The 20,913-nt window shown below is 37.9% G+C and overlaps 1 protein-coding gene across 1 annotated transcript in view; it reads right to left on the bottom strand.

Moving 5' to 3' along the window:
* Nucleotides 1–20,913, bottom strand: part of LOC137284464 (vesicular acetylcholine transporter-like) — a 92,899-nt gene that overhangs the window by 16,982 nt on the left and 55,004 nt on the right. The window contains exons 2-5 of the mRNA XM_067816278.1: nucleotides 14,600–14,793; nucleotides 4,325–4,519; nucleotides 3,728–3,846; nucleotides 3,291–3,344 (exon numbers count right to left, since the gene is read on the bottom strand). Of these exons, the coding sequence (XP_067672379.1) occupies nucleotides 3,291–3,344; nucleotides 3,728–3,846; nucleotides 4,325–4,519; nucleotides 14,600–14,689 (458 nt within the window). The 5' untranslated portion in view covers nucleotides 14,690–14,793. The remainder of the gene's footprint in view (nucleotides 1–3,290; nucleotides 3,345–3,727; nucleotides 3,847–4,324; nucleotides 4,520–14,599; nucleotides 14,794–20,913) is intronic.

Genomic DNA, 20,913 nt, shown 5'->3' with positions numbered 1-20,913 from the left:
AACACGTCGGACTGTCAACTTATGTCCAGCTCTACATTGGCGGCTTCAGCAAGAAATCCGGTGAGATCCACGATCCATATTAAGACTAGCGTTAAGTTACGAATGATATTAGACAAAACCTTTAAAACGGCAACCACTAAACACTCGTACATCACAGGGTTCATGGTATGACCAGACATAGTAATAGATGAATAAATCGATGCTCAGTCCCAATAACTATGATTGTAGAGTCCGGTAACCTGACCATAAGATACAGTCCACCTCCATGTAGACGCGAGACCGTCCGTCTTACGATGAAATGTGTTTAATGTCCATGAAATATTGGATGCCACGCAGCAGTGCTGATGAAACGAAAGCCCCGAGACTTAACATAATGATTCGCCGACCTTTCCAATGTCACCTTCAAAAGCCACGTAAACAATCTGGTCTGGACCAGAAACTTCAGTGACTGTCACTATGCGATACGTAAACAGAGTATGTGTTTAAGAATCACATACAATTGTGATGATGCAAGTAGTTCCCGATAAAGTGAGCGTATATATCCTGCTCTACCCGTGGCACCCGTTATAGACATAAGCAAAAGTTATTGAACTGTTCACCCGAAATAATTCGAAACTTTGTAAAGCTTTGCTCAGACCATAAATGTTGTAAACTTGACAAAACAACGTCTGAGCGAGAGTAGTGTTGGAATCATGGTAAAAAGAGCATGCTGGACTGTACCGTAATAGCTGTGAAACGTAAGCAACAAAGGCTGGAGCTGTTGGAACATTGGTCGACATAAAAGATGGACTGAGTACTGTAAAGTTAAAATCATCACTTTTGTCATACAGCTTTGCCGAGACTTTTGTCACCATGAAGTTTTATGCAAACATTCAAATATGAAACAGTTGAGGCAGTCTCTTTACGCCCCTTACTTTCACGCTTAGGTGAGTAAATCAGTGGAAGGGAATTGGCTATTGAAGGACATTAGGTCATCGATGTACCTGAAGCTTAAGTTAAACTTCTTGGTGTCAATACCTCATTTCGATTGTTCCAACCCCAATAGAAATTCCGATTCATGTGCATAAAGAAACAATTCCACGAGGGTGGGAGCACCATTGGTGCCGATGTAAATAAGCGTCTACTTCTTGGCCGAATGCTTTGCCTCAAACTTTTACAAACAAATGTCCAGCATTCCACATATTGTCTTCTCAATAAACTTCACGTGACTTTGCTTTCATGTTTGACAAATTGTCTTGGAGCTCCGAAGATAGATATGTAGGTATGTCTTTACCACGTTTACTTGTAAATACCCTATTGATCAAGGAATGGAGTTTTCGTTAAGTTTGTGATGTGACACGTTGTATGTCTTTACCACGTTTACTTGTAAATACCCTATCGATCAAGGAATGGAGTTTTCGTTGAGTTTGTGATGTGACACGTTGTATGTCTTGACAGAACATAACTTTAAATTCAAGCAAATAATTTGAGCTATCGAGAATCCACATGGTATTAATTAAGCTTGTTTCAAATACGTTTTGGGAATACAGAGAGTCATTCATTGATAGTATTGAGGATTTTGGTTGATCGTTGAGACAGCGATTTGGTGGTACACTTGGAGGATTTAGCCAAAGATTGTCTAGCATATTTTACGTAACAAACAAGTTGAGTAATATGTTAGGAATACGTGATTTGTCATATCAAGAACAACAAAACGATACTGGATGGTGATATACTTGATATGGTATTAAAACTGCTTTTTGAACCTTAAGTTCAAGTGGTTCAGTGACTTTTTCAGCCAAGGACAATCATAGTCATACAATTACTTTTACTGTTATACTTCGTGTATCTAATATGACTTTCTGTCTGTACCTTTGTGTTCGTCTTCTTTTAATTTCAAGCTGTCTTTATTCTGAAAGCGGAAAACGGTCTTGCGACTGCAATAATGCTATTTTCGGAATCTGTTCCTGTTTCACCATGTAGAAACAAAGTCTATCCATTACGCGAATATGGATCTCGATACCATGTCAGTCCTGTGTTGACAGACATAGCTACGTTTTAGCATGGATTATATGAAACATGCCATTTTCATTACTGCTCGTGTATTACTTTCGCATATGTAATATGAACTGGATTGTTTTCAATTGGATTACATGAAATTAAGACATTTACCGAAATATCTGCCTCGTCTGATAAATGCTCTAGAACGCAAGGGTTCTAGCAATGTAATAGCGATGGAGGAATACATTGTCTTGGTGTGTTTAGAAATTGCCTTTGAGATCGGGAGTACAAGGAAACGAATTTATTATTTGTCAATACCTCAACGTCGTGCTGATGGCCTCGGTGGGAACATTGTAGTTGAGATGACTAAGGCGTCAGTGATGACCATGGTCAGTGCTGACCACTAACTTCACATGCCAAGTTATGGAAATGAGAGTCCACTGAATCGGCAATGAGCCATTATCCACAGCGATAAGACGGTGGAACATCTTGTTAGAGATTTATGTATATTTCATAGAATCCTGATTTAATTGAAAACGGCTTTAATCCAATTAATGATGATTATATGGAGATCAAAGGCGCCGCTGTGTTTTATTTCATAAGGTCAGATGTCAGTATCTTGACAAGATGTTCAGCGCTGATTCCGATCTGTTTTAATTAAATGAACTCACTTCATAGACGGAGATAGCGGGGTTATTTATTAAATTAATCTACACCCATCAACAAACGTATGCGTTGTATTTTTGCCATTTTACAGAGACAGGACTGACCGTGGGAATCTTTGTCGTACGGCAAGAGTTGAAGGAATAATTCTCATTGAGGGGTTTCTGTGTAAAGCGTTCGATCACTAGAAATTTAACATCATAAATCAGGCTATCTATCTACATGTTTGGCTCGGATGATACCGACAGGGATAAGACGTGGCGAACGGCAACAGGGAGAAGCGCTCCATTACTAGGAAGTCCATCATAAGTATAAAAGAGATTCATTTACTTGGTAACATATATGACTGAATGTGTTCACAATTTATCTACCCACAAACAGTGAAATTCTGTTGATGATCATGGCACTTGTGGCACAAAATTATGATCTTCCCAAACACGGAATCAATTCTCAAAACATACTACCCTACACCCACACACTTGATATACAACCTGGTCTTTACCCTGCACTCCACACAAGCAAATCTTGTTTCAGTGTAAGAGACTAGATGTAAACAGAGGCAGCAGCTTAAAGACAACGGGCATGAACAATAGTTCTCGCTTGAAAAGTCCAGCAATATCAACATATAACATGCATATGTTTCTTACCTATCAACTTTTATTTTGTAGTCTAGAATTCCGCATATTAATCGCGATGCATACCTGGAAACAGAGATGAAACGGTTTCTGTCAAATACAAAATCTTACATTCCCATCATCGAAGAACACGTGCACATTCGTCGGACAGGCATTGTGATGGATATCACCAGTCAACATAAACACAGTCTCCATGTCATGCGTGTAGCTGATGTCTTCATCTGGATAATACAGCTGGAGTAGTAGAAATACAAGACACGATTCAAATTTTGAAATGCAAGTTTCTCACAGCAGTGATTCTTTCTGAACACGTGGAAACAAATCCGAATTTCAGATGAGCCAAACGTCCTTAAATTTGCATAAGAGGTTGAGCATTGTCATCCAGCAGGCAACGCATTTTCTACTTTCGAGTAAATGACTCGGAAACTCACTGAGACAAGGTATCTCACCTCAGCTGTTCTCTTGGGTTATGGAACTTGTTCCGGGGAAACACCATGCCTGGGTTGGAGTTAATAGGAAGGGCAAGACGTATCTTCAAGTACATATCATCAAGCCACCAGTCATAAGCCTGGACGTAGAGTACAGTTTGTTAAAACAACCTCCATGTTATATACTGATGTTACATGCATATCTATTGGTAAAACAGAATTATAACATACATAAAGAACGTGTACATGTTTTATCCATGTATCAGACTGAGTTCATTTCTACGTCATAGCTACATATAGAATTAAAAGATTTTAACTGTATTGAAACATAAGATTATCGCTAGAAACAAATCAGATTTTCTCAACAAAAGTCAAAACAGTTTCTCTCAGATTATTTTATAATACACAGAAAAAGATAACATGAAATTCATCTTTAAAATCATTCAAGCATTTTCTTTTTTCTAATACGATATCTAATAACGGCAAGTTTCCACTCTAAACATACCGCTGATTGCTTCCAGTTGTCATTAACCGTTCGAAACGGAAAGCTGAGTTGTAAGGGTTTCATTTATGCAAACATATAAGCAGATGATAAGAGAATGTTGATAACACAGATACCCAGTTTTCCTTGTTGTGATATGCTTGTATGAGACACTCTTGAAGCATTTCACCCTGTCCTCCCGGTTTTCGGAAATCATCCACGAGGTATTTAGTTTTGGCAAATTGGATGGGGGTAAGAACAGGCTTCATCACTCCAAGGTATTTGTCGAGAGTGGACTGCAGAGGAGGAACAGGTAACTTGGGAAGAGGTTTCTGCAACAGTCAAATATATACTCCTTTTACAATACACACGAGAACTCGTGAGAAGCTTGAAAGCGGTTTGACTGACTGTTAAGTCGGAACTGTGTTATATATTTGCCGCTTAACAAAACACATCTGGTGAAGTATATGTACCTGTTCTATATTATCAAATATATGCCCATGTATATGTCACGGGTATAATTAGTGACAAAACAATGACAGCCACCGACATCCATTGGTAACTTAAAACTAGCCAGAAACCAGATGTTTTTGTCGCGATTCGAGTGAGGATCGTTTTTGTGAGACTCGTAATCATCTCGAATGTGTAATAGATTATCTGCTCTTGGCAAAACAAGAACTTTATGTCCTGTAAAACAATAAACTGCACATCCAAATACACTTACCGATATATTTACCTACATGTACAAGAATGGTACAATGAAATATTTTTGTGCATTCCATCACAGCTAAGTAGAAGGAAACTGCAGAAGATATAAAAAGTCCAGGTTAGCGTTACATGAGACATCATCGTACTTCTACACTGCCTTTGGAGTTAAGGTCTAATGGCTAAGAAAACATAAATCGTAAGTCCTTTAAAGTCGGGCGTTGGACTAGACTAGTACATCAACTGTGCGGTTGGCTTCGCTAATAAAGCCGAGGCAAATGTCTCAACGTGACACATACTCTCCACATCGTCTGGTCCTAAACTAAGTACAGACTCCATCACGTCCACTATGACAAAGGTGACACTCAGTGTTCTGCGAACATATAGACACACATGCATAGATGCGTTTGAGGGTATCTAAAGATACACACTTACATACATACAACTAAAGTTTACGCTCGATCAGGTTTTTATGTCAAACGGATTTAGAGGTAAAACATATTAACTTTCTTACGGGAATGAACATAAGAAATCGGTGTAACACTATGCTTCAAACAGTTACATTAGCACAATTAAATAACTTAGTGTCTCGTAAATCTGGGCTCCCGTCTGTGACATCGATCTTACCCATAGCTAAACTGCAAATAGTGCCAATTTGTTTAAATATGTCAAGAAGGCTTGTCATTTTCGAAATAATGAGCGATGGGTCTAAAAATTACATATCCAGGGCGTCGTTTGGCTTAAAGAATGTTCTGAAAACTGATTTGTGAAATTTGATGTGTCTTTGACAGCCACTCAATCAACTTATTTTATATTAGTCACTGTACTGAACACCGAATCTGTTCAACTGTATAGGTGGATAAAACACGTAAATAGTATCTGCTAGGAGAGTGAAAATACAACGTCCTACTGGAATATGTCGACTTTCAGCAATACATTGTAATACATTTAAACCTTTAAACCTCGATATGCAATCAACTACAATACTATCCTAACAGGGAGATTTGCTGCCGCGGTGCAGTGTTAATCTACATCCACCGTGACCTTTGCGTCGCGTGTCGTTTCAGACGCTGGGACTATCATTACGAAAATGACTAACTTCAAAGAATAGATTTGTTAAACGTATATTGGATATCTGTTATCTCCGTCAACGACGCGGCGTAGTTTCATATATATTCTCCGACATGAATGTCGATTTCTGTTTGAATAATGACTAGTCTGATCTGACAGCAGCTGACATCAAAGTCATGAATGAAATGAGCATCAATATCTATCTTTACTTGACTTTCTTGCAGTCGGACAAGCGCATTTACCCAGTGCATGAATCATATTCTACATCAATCAATAACGATGCAAGATGATGTTTGGAAAGTTGTTTTCATAAGATGCCTTCTATAATACGCCCGCCATATGAATCAATACAATAACATTCATTAATTCAATTTAAACATTTCGGTTTTCTTAACATTTCCATATCAAATTATTCATAGGGTAACTCAGTTTGGAGAGGGCGTATCTGAACTCTCCGTTCTAATAAGCGTGGTTTAACATTCTGTAATACACTTAGTCTATGTCCTTATGTGCCATATGTTGCTTTCCATAATAGAATATAATCAGAACCATGTTCATACTACCGCAGTTGGATTTAAAGATGAAGTAGTTTCAAATTTCAACCCTGAACGCATTTTGAAACATTCAATTAAAAGGTATAAAACCACCAGACTACAAGTTAATAATTACAGTCATTTTAGAATACCAAATGAAGATGCAATGTAAGATATCAAATGTTACATTATTGCAACAATTTGAAAACAAAAAAAAAACTTTCCAGAACACAGCATCTCCAACATACAGTTGATCTCTCGCACTCTGGTCCCAACGTACGACACAGCAGTTCCTGCTAGTCCTGTATTGATTTTTCAAAACCAACATTTGCTCAATTTTACAGCTGAAGACCTTGCAAAATCTTGTAAGAAGCAAGCGTTCAAGTGAAAGAAATACGCCGGCGCTTGGTTCTGGTCCGCCCAAGGCAAGAGGCAAACCATCGATCTGGACAGAGCGCCGCAGCCAAGCACACCAAAGTAGTTTCTTGTGTTGAACTTGCGGAAAAAGAAAGTAGGGCCTCCTGACCATTAATCTAGTCTCTGCTAGCCCGCTGACAACTTTTTGCGGGTCGTTGGTCTTGTGAGTTAATAAGACGTTTCTAAGATGTTGTTGTGGCTTTGCAGTATTGACACAGACCCATGGAAGGGTTTGGATGAATATCAAAGTCATCTCAGCCAGGAGTTAAAAAGTTCAACTTCCATATAAGGCAATATATCGTTACAAGTTATCCCAGCTGACTACGCGGATCAGGGATTCATGTTCAAGTACTATGGCAAGTCGTACTGGACAGTGAATATACCCTTCCACATAAAACATTAAGTACTAAGTTATTAATATCAGTACAACGTAATATCCATAAAGAAATTAAACAAGCATGCAATGCACTTGTATTCGTTAACTTTGTTGTATATATGAACATTTGATACTTAGAAATATGAATACCCGTCGTCAGAATTACATCTCCAATCACCATATAGGTTACGTGTGGAAAATAACGTTCAGATTTCAGAGTTATCTCAAGCTAAGTGTACACGCCAGCACGCTGATTATGCCGATTAAGCCTGTCTTGTCGTATTATCTCCCTTGGTAGACCACAAATAGAGTCTGTCGATTACATGATCTTCATAACTTCAATCAAAGTGTTTACTGTCCAGTACCTCAATCGGGTCCTTGTTGTGAGCCGTTGTCATACCAAATAACCCCCTCTCGGCCCCTAATGAAGGCGATTGATGCTTTCGGGAACACGGGAACAAAGTTCATTCATTAGATAGGTCGATAGTAAGATATTCAATCGAATACAATTAAAAGCCAAATTATAAGGTTTGTGCGAAGACCGGTCGACAATTACAAATCCGATTAGGCTAGTTAGACATCAAGACTGGCGCATGACCTCCGTGTCAGGCAAAAAGACGCCATGGTGGCAGTGATGACGCCAATACACGTCATCATTGTGTGTGTACAAGCATCATTAGCGAACAATTAGATCATTGATTGAGATTTACACGGGCCGAGATCAGATGCCAAGGAAATGTACATCCGTTTTAATTAGACGAGATATGTCAGGTCTAAACTTTCAGCTTACACGGATGGAATCTTACATGGATGGAATCCTATACGGAATGAATCTTATACGGACAGAATCTTCAGCGGATGGAATCCTTTGCCGATTCATCTCAATTCTTAAAACAAGTAAACATTTGGCACTGTAGACTAAAAATGAATATTGCAGCGAATAGCAAACTGTGTGCACATTTGGAATACACAATGTATTGAAGGATGTGTACACTAGTTTTGTATTGTGTTTCAACGGTTATATTTTGTTAACGCAGATGCGTTTAAATACTATTGAGTTTATAATCAGTTCGGAACGGGTACAACATATAAATTATTGTACACTTAAAGTTTTGAAACTTCGAGGGGAAGTTTGTATTGTTGGTATTCAAGTATAAGACAAAATATCCTCGTCTTCATTCACCCGTCAAAGGGACAAGGAAAAGACCTAAAACGTGAAGAAGTTGACATCCTTAATATGTTGTCCCTTTTTCCAATGTTCCCTATATGTCTAGTATGTTCATGATACTGCCTGACTCTATATGTGTCTATATTCCTCCCTGAAAAACACATCCGGTGGAATATTTGAATGCCACAAAGAAGCTAATTACTTTTATTAATGTGTCGGGGTGAACAAGACACTGTTATGTTGCCCGTATGGAATGTCTACGTACGTTGTGCTGACTTCCATACTACATCCACGTTCCTGGTGTGGAACGTGAAGGAACGAGGCTGTAAGGCAGGTTCCATGGCTGTATCACACACCAGCCACGTCCGTGCTTTCCCCAAGGCGACAACGAAATATGATATGTACTCTATGTGTTGATACAAGGTAGGTCGGTTTGGATTTGATTTTGTAAACTAAGATGGGATATAGAGCAGATACAAATTATAGAACTAACGTAATATGATGGAGAAATGTCTTGTTATTGGACGACTCACAGAGCGTGGGCTGTACACGGGGGATGCTTGTCCTGCTTCAGTTCCAACACATACGATACGGAGGAATAAAACATCATCACCAACGGCATTTCAAGTCCGCCTTGGTGGTATATATTTAAACTCTTTCACGAAAATGATACCATAAATGATGACTGTAACATTTAAAAATACATACGTAAGCGAAAAGTCAGTATAAGGTAGGACATGATAACATATTAACATAACAACACAAAACGAACGCAATGAAGACGACCATGGCCTTATACATATCAACCATATTTAAGTATATCGTGGTATGTATAAATGGCTTAATGGTTTCTTTTAATACCAACAGTTATTATGTTATGAAGCAGTGATTTCATAGAAAGTTGTAGACTACAGCAGATTTAATCTCAGAGTGTTGCGATGTGAAGAGACTGAGATGTTCAAACATTGCACGGAAGTTACAATGAGACTTTTCAAGACGCGGGCATTCTATATATTTCTCATGGCGCCAATAGAAGTTTTATATCACATTTTCCTAAGCACCAGATTGCGATCATTTCAAAGAATTGGTTTTCAGGCAATCAAACAGGCATTTCCTGTAAATCTGTAAATTACGTCTCCAACAATACAATTACCCGAAGCTTCAATGATTTCTTTCATGCAATGGGTTTTCGTAACCATATTAAAACCAGTTATAGCCTTATTTGTGTCGACTGACAGACACGCCGCGACACATAAGGCAATTTAAAGGTATTTAGACAGATTCTGGTAAACAGATTTCTTCATTATGGCAATTGGAAATGATGTAAATACGATTGCATTACGTCTGAGATATTAGGAACCAAATGTCTTTTGATGTTTGCTGTCCTTAGAGAAGGATAACTAGCTTGTGTGTCGAAGTCGAGTATTGATCGTGTATAGAAAATGGTCACGGTGCTTGTGTACTTCCTTATGAAAATTAACACTGACATACACCGACTCTATCAGCCAACAAATATCCATAATGATTCTTAAAAAGCAGTTAAAATTACTCCGTGTTCAGAAAGTGAAATATTGTTTGTTTTGTTTTGCTATCAAATATAGCGGCAACGGCTAGCGATAGATCAACAGAGTTGTATTCTGGGGAAGTCAGAATTCTTGGTTTGATCACTGGAACAATGTTTGAGTACTTTAGCAATTCAACGTTAAAAATTGAATATTTTCCATGAAAAAAGATATGGAGTGATTTACATGTTATGTTTATTAAAGTAATTACAAAAAAGTCGACAGTATTTCCACAATAGACAGTTAAGAACGTATGCCAAGTTCCAAGCGAACGTCTAATTACTTCCAACGAAGCACGTACTCTCTGTCGGTTAAGTAAACAAGCAAGTCATTGGCATCAAAATACATGAACCGTTCGTACTTGCGAATATAAGTGATATCAAAGAAAAACATAAAATTATCCCTGTTATTGGCGAGATAGGGCTCTATTGAAGAAGATATTTCTGAGGACTCGAAACATGTCACGGGCGAAGTGATGCTTTCAAGTCTTTCATTATTACGGTCAGAAAATTAATCATGTGCGAGAATATTGTTTCCCTTGCAGTCGCAGCTTACCCCAAGTTACGGTGTTGACCGACGGACACCGAGTCATCCATTACTCTGACATCACGTGATTTATTTTTTCATCCACGGCAGCAAATTGCAGGGTAGCAGCACATAAAAATGACAGAGAGATAGTAATGATTTCAGGACGAAATCAATAACGATGGAGAAATTATCCCAATGCCGGCACTGAAGCCCATCAACTGTCGTCACTGTCCGTAACGCGTTCGTAACAAAGTCTCGAGGTTTCACGTTTCTGCGTTAGCGGTAATTACGGTGATGATGATAGACAAGCGTGTATTTCATGACGTCAAATCTCAGCTGAAATTGGCATGGGGAAGCTGTGATTATCTGCAGAATTTCTTTCCCGGATTTATTTTAAAACGCATCTCTCATTTGGGGAACAGTGAAGCATGGTTTCTTGCGGTAGAATATTTGGAGATGATGGGAGCGGTGATGATAGACTGTACTTCGTTGTCATGGTCACAATTATGTGCTCAATCTGAAAAGGAAAGTACTATTTCCGAAATAGATCCTTATTTCATTTTTGGATGCTGATGCATCTAAGCTAAGTTTCACCATTTCGATGTTGAAGGTTCCAAAGTAGACTGGTAGACACATAAATAGAGTAAGCAATATTTAAACAGCATCACCTACATTCTTCATTTACGTCATGTTTCCTTTCAACTTTACAAGACTGCATAGAAGTGAGTCTTACAGAATCCAGCTCCGTACGCTCTTGCTACCAGAAGGATCGTTTCTGCACATATGAGACACAGGGGATTGATTGATCACCTTATAATTTTTAAATTAAACACAAAGTGACTAACTTTATATACAACTATTACATTCAGAACTTTGCAATGACCAGTTTAAATAAGTCTGCCTCTGTCACTATGGTAACTGAAACAATCCATTACCAGTATTGTAAGTATTACAATGAATGAAAATCTATTTTGTTGTTTATTGACGCGCACTTGTCATTAGAATTGTAAAATAATATTTTAGTACCACGCAGGGATGGAAGAGAAACTTACATATATACACGGTATACACAAATGACGATCTAAAGTTGCGATAGTGTTGTAATAGCAATAGTAATAAATATGAATGGTTAACATTCCAATACAAAATTTGACAAATTTATTGTAGATGTTTAAACTGGCATAGTACATTACACTTGAAATCATTAAAAGGGTTCTTAATGCTTCAGTTTGTTTTCAAGTACACCCATATATGTTTACATTATTGATGTCTCCAAAGCAGTAAAACATCAGGTCGATACCCGTGAGACATGGAGATTGAAAATCAGTCTGCCGTACAATCACCTAACTATTGTTCTATGCTCATTACATATCTCTGTCATATAGCTTGAATACTGGTGAATGTGGTGTTATACAACAACCAACATATCTCTGTCATATAGCTTGAATACTGGTGAATGTGGTGTTAAACAACAACCAACATATCTCTGTCATATAGCTTGAATACCGGTGAATGTGGTGTTAAACAACAACCAACATATCTCTGTCATATAGCTTGAATACTGGTGAATGTGGTGTTAAACAACAACCAACATATCTCTGTCATATAGCTTGAATACTGGTGAATGTGGTGTTAAACAACAACCAACATATCTCTGTCATATAGCTTGAATACTGGTGAATATGGTGTTAAACAACAACCAACATATCTCGGACATTGTGAGCAGCGTAATCTTCATACTGGAACCAGAATGTCGAATGCTAGTTTCATCGAAATATTGCCTGACCTGAATTTCGTCACTACAAACTCAACAGTCCGTCAAGATATATCAACCATGAACTACATAACCCATACTTATAATCTTGATTTTTCAAATTGCTTACAGTCCACGTCTACTATTTGAGCACCATGTACACACCATCACCGATGTCCGTGTTGTTTTCGACAATACATAAGAAATCTTTGTTCTGGTGTGCATCATACCCCTATTACTTTTCTTATGGAAGTTCCGATTCTATGGTCAATGAAAGTTACTTAATGTAGAAGATATAACGTAAGACAAGTGCATATCTTGTATTACATTCATAAATTTCGGATCTGGCCTAAATGCGATCCTGGTGAGGATACGGGTCCCGAGCAACCGGTTCTGTGGTGGTAGTAACAGTCGTCCAGGTGAGGGTCAGGCACTGTGACTTTGTTGATTGTATGTCCTCGTGTCTAGAGTCCATTATTTACTGGCAGCCGTCAAAAAGACGGAATACTGCTGAGTGCGGCGTCAAGCCGATATTGCCCGATAATGAAATATTTGTAACCAGAATAGAAAGTCATTCCGATATGTTGTGAAGGTGCTACAGGGCAGGACATGCTCACCCGTGTCGCAAACACCGGGTGTCGTCACCGAATCGCAGTGATTAATTCACATAATTTTCCCTTTACACCAAAAGGAATCTAGGACCGAGAACTGTTCAGACTGGGTATTGTTTTGCATGGACGGTTTATATTATACTTCTTCCCTGTGTATAGTGAGTCAAATGCCAAACATTGCACCAAATATGCCAAGATGCACGAGACTAGAACTTACTGCATACAGATCAAAGTTGACTCGCACTGTGTCTGAGCTGATCCGCACTGCGATGTTTAAATGACAGACCAATGTACACATATAATTAATTGTGAGTCGATTCACAAGTAAAACAAATCCGTGTTTGCCAACGCAAACACCTAAGGAAGACGGCAAGAGTTTCTCGTGCGTTCAATACACGCTCCATATCAGCAAGATAACGCTTACTGAAAAGCCAGTGCCATAGTCATACGTTGCTGTGAGGGCATGTGTAGAATAACAGAATAAAATAGGCATCACAACACACACACACACACACACACACACACACACACACACACACACACACACACACACACACAAACAAACAAACAGAGCTCCACAACATCATCCTACAAGGAACGTGTTAGTATTAACCATGTGACAATAATTAGAATTATTTAGCATGTGTGCACTTTGTATGGACCTTCATGATCACCCTTGCATCAATAAAGAAATTAGGTGGCACTGTTACTCGGATCATAGGGTCCAGGGTGACGTGAAATCATTGGTAATCGCTATACATCACTACAATCATGGTCAAATCAGATCAACAGAGTGGGAAGTAATGATCTTTGTATTTCATAGTTCGCATTTTGTAAATATCGCATTGCTAAATGTTGTCACGTAGCGTGTTTATTACATGAATTCCCAAGTAGAATCATACAGCCATAAAATCCGTTACTGAGACACATGGGACAACCGACTCCTTCACACAGACAAAGAACGTGGTTTACATTGATATGTACATAGTATTGTCAGTTTGTTCCCACAATAATACTTGCACAAGTATAAGTCATTCCATTTAAATCAATGGTGTTGTCACAACAACTGCTGTTGCTATGGGAAGTTTAAATGACAACACTTGTAGGTAGCGAGAACTAACATTGCGAAATGTGTTCATTTATTTTGAGTCTAATATGTATTAATGCAATCATATACCCTCATAAACCTCTCCTTCGGTAAAATCTGTTATGGCCGATGTAACTCGTTTTGCTGATTAGGTTCTAATAAAATGTTCTACAGAATGTCCAGACTGGTCCTCGCATGACTGAGTGAATGATTTTTACGTCGTAATCTGCAACTGTACTACAACGGCACGTAAGTTATATGCATAGGATGAATCGATGATTGATAATATGAACAAACACTCAACGCCTTCGGTCTACGTTGACACACAATCATAATTTCGTTGATAAATCGTAGTTACATCGTTCCCATGAAGTCAGGCCGTAAGACTATTTCTATTGTCAACGCCAGGCAATAAAACTCAATTCAGCTACCCTTAGAAGAATATGTTTCGATTACAAGACCAGAAACGATTACGATAATTATTTGTGTGTAAATTTTCTTAAAGACAATTAATCGGTAAATGTGTTAAATGAAATATTGCGTTGACAATCCGATTCGGTGTGTGTGACTATGTTAACGGGTGTGACCGGTTACAACTTACCGTCAAATCCCATTCCGGATCTTCTCCTTTCCCATTTGTTGTTTTCGACGATATCGCGCCTCCTGCATTGCCGTTCATATTCGACGCCATAGTCCGTTGAAAGTTTCTTAGACGGCCCGAGAGGAAGTTCCCCCGTAGGGCGATGTTCGCAGCCAAGGACTTCACGACACTCCAAGAAGCGGATCGAAGTGGCCCTTGAAACACAAATGGACATAGGTCTCACAAATGTGTGTATGTAACCATTTAAAACTGTCTGCCTACATTCAAATGTCCTTGGTTAGAATCTTACAATCCCAATACGCGCGTGAAGATTGTATATAGAATTTGTCAGTATACTCACACACAGAAGGGAAGGAAGGATGGCCTGGTATGTAGCGCAATGCTTGATATCGATTGGCATCAACAGCTAGCGCTGATGGTAAGTTTACGTGGGAAGTAACGGGTAGATTGTACCTAAGATGTGACTTACTTCAGGAAGTCGACTTTAAGTTGTGAATCGCAAATTATGCTCTCATTTGGGAAACAAGGCGGGTAACGAAGGGGTGTTTGAGGGGTGCTATTGATTGTTACAAGTTGGCGATCGAGAGAACCAACTTTGTTATGTTTCCAACACGACTAAACGCGTGGGTTCAATAGATCATTGAGTAACCATATTCCCGTCAGGAACAATATCCTAATTAGGACCATCGTCAATTCACATATGCCCACCCTATGCTTACTCGAATAATCTATGCCCATTATATTTGTTCTTTCTCAATACGCAGTCTGAAGCATATAGTTTTACTTATTAGACTATTTTCTCATGGATGCACTGAAGGTGGTTCCAGCTGACAACATACTCCGCTATGAGGGGTATGCAATTAGTATGGCTCATTGAATGAGGTGTTAGTCTGTTTCTTGCATATTGTACCCTGCCAAATGTCTCCCCAAATCGTCTGCAATTACCAAATGTGCCATTTACATTAAATCAGCATTAGACAGACAACGTGTATAATTTGCTGCTGCTAACAGTGTTTGAATTTATGAAATGTAGATAATTGTTGGACTGCTAAACTAAATGTCATGCATTCAAATGCAGCCTTGAGTAGTACAGGTATATCTATGTATACGGTGATGAAGTATAGTTTGTAATGTAAAGGTCTTTGGAGAAAGGTTTGCATCATAACACAGCTTGCAAATTGGTTAAGATGACAGTCATTAGGAGAGTTTTGGAAGAGGGTGCTAAACACAACGAGTGTGGTGTGCATCTACATTTCAGTAGAAAGTAAAAGCAGGCCCAAAAGTAAGAATTAACACAAACATGTGCAATTTGTCACTGCACTCATGGTAACTACGTGAAATGCAGTATGACACATGTGATAGTCATAGTACAGATCTAGCGTTCAGACACGTTGACAAGGGTGATTATAACTGATATAAATCTAGTAAGTAAACATTCACTTTGTCATACTGACATTCTAATGATTTGATTAATAAATTAATTTTATTTTCGCGTATGGGTTCTTAAAATGCATGGCATATACACACAATGTACAACTAGTTCCCTTCGGGTTTTCAGTAAACGCTGTTTCAGTATCACGATACCTTCCGTGGATATTCCACAGATATTCAAATAAATAATCGTTATTTTTACATGGAACTAAATCCAAACCTGACGGGCTTTATATATGTATCATTAATGAAAACAATGTACTTGTATTTCAGTTATTTTACTATGAAAAAGATGGCTTCATTTACTAAATCTCCCTCCCCAATACCATTTCTTTCAAAAACTTTTACTAATTTTTACACTTTTGCAAATTGGTACTAAATGCACTTTTGGAGAGCAAATGATATGTACAATCTAAAAGTTGGTCATGTGGACCGGTGATGACATGTTTATTGCCTGATATGGTTGAATTGTGGAAATACTGTTCCTGCGTGTGGTGCTGGGTTAAGGATGCAAGAAACAAAGAGATTGGTGTCACGCCCGAAACGAAGCTATGGTATGTGACCAAAGGCAAATCTTACGTAAAAACGATCGAGGCATTCCATCGAATCATTTGTTTCCTTGAACAATTAAATTGTGGAACAATATACCATTTGAACGCCGGAACTGTGGAGTTGTTTACTTTGCGTACGATATTAGAAAAAGAAAGGCCATCTACCAGACTAACATGAATGACCAGCACGCTACACCATGCCTTATACAGAATAAACATTAAAACTGATCCAGCCTCTGAGTGTGGTTCTATCCGTGAAAATGCTGTACACGCTTGTTTTCAAAACGTCCATTCGACATTGACAGAGAGATGCTAAATTTGTTCAGCTTTAAAGATCATTGTACACAGCAGAGTACTGTTAGACCTAACTCTTAGTTTACATGGCAATGAATGCAAGTTTCTTCATCAGTGAGAATCAGAATATTTTCAAACGTGTGCAAATACAGATAACCAGAACTAAACGATTTCTCTGATTGTAAAGTATCCTGATATTCTTTACTGTTTGTGGGGTTTGTGTTTCTCACACTCGGTTTATGTATTCTGTACACATAAGTCTGCAATTGCTGAATTAAATATGTTAAAATATGTTTAAACTAAAAATGAAATGCATTTGAATTTGTACTTCCCCTTATAAGTTAAATAATTTAGGGTATAGAAATTAACCAAAATGGAACTAAAAGCGGGTGAACTGTACTGATCTGGGAATAAATCATCGTAAAATATCATGCACGTTCTACCTTTTATTATCAGTAAACACTTATGTTTACAACAATATTTTGCTTCACGTCTTAAGCAGTCGGTTGGTAATTAGACTTATATTTTGAAGTATTCATTATATTTTACAAGTATGAAATAAACTTACAACTGAATAATATGTTTTTTAAATTTAAATGTATTTGGCAGTAAACCAAAGATGTGGATTTTATATCTTCCAAAAAATGCTGCTCTTTAAATTTTGTCTGTTAGTAAAGGAGAGATGTACCTACATGTATTTTGGTGACTGGTATCAGGTGATACAGCTTACTTTACGTCCTATTAAGAAAGGAAAAAGGAATACATGTATGTGTAAACCTGTTCTCACACCACTAAATACCCTTAAATGTAAATTCTATTGTCCGTTAATCATTCATGAAATAAAGGTAGCATGTTAAAAACAAGTGAAGTAGACTTGTCATTGCAATTCTGAACAGATTTGGTTTAGTGAGTCCAATATGAGATATATAATCCCCGACTCGAGACATTCATGTTTGCGACACTATACATTTAGCTCTATTGGAGACCTGCCTTACACTACAGACACAGACCAGGGGATGGCAGACATGGTTATGACAGGTAAAGAAAACGGTACCAACCAGATTGCAACTTACAAGATGACTATCACTGACGACCATTACAGTCCATGTCATGCTATACTACATAGCTATCGAAGTATGGAACATCGCACAATCGCCCAACATAATACCGAAAGTATAAATTTTAAAAAAAAATCAAGTTATATTTAAAGACCGACTTCGGGAGAACATTACATCAGTTATTATGTCTGGCAGATACATTGTATAGAGAAAACGTCATACGTTCGCGATAGTATTTAAGATAAATGAACTGTACTGTCGAGTGACAAAATGTTCAACAAATACTTTATGTAGTTTTAAAACTAATAATAATAATTTTACATAACCATAACCATCTGCCCATGTCTAACATTTCCAACATGTTACGGGTTATATGGTTTAAAAGTGAAATATGAAAATGTATGTATGTATGTATGTGTGTGTGTGTGTGTGTGTGTGTGTGTGTGTGTGTGTGTGTGTGTATGTATGTATAAACATCGAACGTCTCACTCAAATATCGTCGCATCATTTTACAAGCACAACGTAGCACACCATGTTGCAACCTAATTATGTAAGTGATGAACGGATCGCAACTATTGCATGAGGATATTGTATGAACCAAGCGAACACGCACGAAGTCTTCGGTGTCTTCAGATATACATATGGGTTAGTACGCGAGTCAGTGGCACCTTGCACAAAAAAACCCTTATGTCAATGAACATTACTTGTAGACAAGAACACTGTTCTTTTGATTGTATTTTAGATTGTATTTCTGTAGTAAAATGTGACTGTACTTGACAGAAATGATATCGATTCAAACATTCAGCGTTATATAATTTAATTAAATTTATAATTATCACGATACACTGATAATATTTTTATGTCATTCTATCTGAGCACTTTGGCTCATTTCGATATAATTCTCTGAATGTTAATACAATTAGCCGTCCACGTGTGCATCACTTCAGTAAACAAAACTCGAATTATGAAAATCGTTTATTCATCTAAATCGAAAGATGTATTTGCTAACCCACTCAACGACAAACCCACCTTTCTCCAATAGGCATAAACCCACCGTAATTTTCACTCGGATTAATGTACAACAAAATTGATCGTTCCAATAAAATAGATTACGTCTGCCACATTAATGCAAAAATAAATATCCCACAGTATGTTTCTCGTCTCGTTCCGTGTTCCGCATTGATTTTGCCTGTTTGATATTTCAACTCAACCACCTGCCCCTTCCCACAACCAATCAATGCACAGCAAGAGGTATGCCAGGAACGAGCTATGTCTTTGTTTGCCCGTTATACCTCTGGAAGAATTTCACCTTTTACATGTAACCGTAACTGCTGGAGGTCTCTCTAGGCACAAATAGTGTTGGAAACAAAAAGTGCCTATCAAAAGCTCGTTTGCAAAAGTCAATTACGGCTGTGTCGTAATTTCCCGCTACATGGCAGTAGTTCCGGTGTAGGGAGTTAGAAGACAAGAAATAGTTCCTACATGCGGCGTTTCATCTTGCTCGTACAACAAACGTCGTAGGACGCTTTCGTGATGGAATGTCTTGAAGGCGTCAAGACAATGCCTGCAACTCTCAACCTCACAATTATTCTGTCTGAGAAAGTGATGTTTTCTGACTGTTGAATGACCACAGGAAATCATGGGTTACTCCATGGTTCCTCGTTGCAATTTCACTTCCGAGGCAAATTTGCATATTCAGTTACGGTGTATGTATTTCGACTTTCCAGTTGCGTATGTGTACAAAGAACACAAAAACAACGTATTGCTAAAGATTTGAGTATTTCCTGTTTACCTCATTATGCCTTTACATATATTATGCACACGGAACAAGAATTTGTTTAATCTATTAACGTAGAGTAAAGATTTAAAAAACATAACATTACAGGAATGTGCCATTTAAGACCGGTCGAATTCAACTTTATGATTTGCAATTAAGTTAAACTTTTTAACAATTCAATTTATTTTGTTCTAATATTATCATGATTTAGTTTAGCGATAATCAGATCACAGTGAACAAATTTCAGTAGTAGATATATCGTGAAATGTGATTAATTAATAACATATGAGGGGATTTATCTAGATAAACATTGTCTGAACTACTGGATGTTATTCATCTATCTAGTGTCTGAGGACAAGGAATGTAACCGAGTAGTGAAAACAATCAAAGAAGTTTACCAATCAGTAGAATAATAATCATCTCACATTTTCTTATGATATATTACCAGTGCTACTGGCAACCCTACGAAACGTTTTAAATAATATAACAAAAATATATTAATTAAGTATGACTTATCAGGTCGAGCAAAAGTTATTAATATGAAAAAGTTTGAAGATAACTGTATTGCTTAAAGTTATTTATCCGATATCAAGAGATAATACGGTAAGCAATTTGACATAGTGAATCTGCACCGTCAAGAACAACCGGAATCTTCTGAACGGTGCCAGGCGGGATCTTGGACATCTCAGAAATCAGCTTACTTTGCAATGGCTTCTTATATCTGATCGTCCCATTCAGAGGAACTTAGCGTACACATCCTTTAACGTGCAACACTGGGCAATGAAATTCATGGAATCTTAAGAAGTGAATGCAGTTATGCAACTAGGTCTTCTAACCTGATACCTTATTCATGAAACCATATTTTTATAGACAGCGTAGATCCATGTATTGTGTCTAAATAAAGACGGTCTTGGCAAAGGCGACACTGAACACAGTTAAGCCAAGGCAGCATGTTCTCATATTGTGTGTTAGGAGTGATGTTAACTTTCAAACTATAATTTAGTATGTAATTTCAAAACCGGTCGAATATCAGAGGATATTGTATTTGACAATGCACACTTTACAAGGGACCTTGCCGATGATTCAAGTAGTACTGCTGCTCCCCTCAGTAATGTCCATCTAGGGTTCCACGACTTATACAATGTCATGCAAATAAGTAAAATCAGTTCAGAGTCTTAGTTAACAAGACGGGGTGAAGTATTG

This window comes from Haliotis asinina, chromosome 5, assembly GCF_037392515.1.
Source record: "Haliotis asinina isolate JCU_RB_2024 chromosome 5, JCU_Hal_asi_v2, whole genome shotgun sequence".
In the NCBI taxonomy this organism is placed as follows: Eukaryota; Metazoa; Mollusca; class Gastropoda; order Lepetellida; family Haliotidae; genus Haliotis; species Haliotis asinina.
This window is presented reverse-complemented; position numbering and strand designations above follow the sequence as displayed.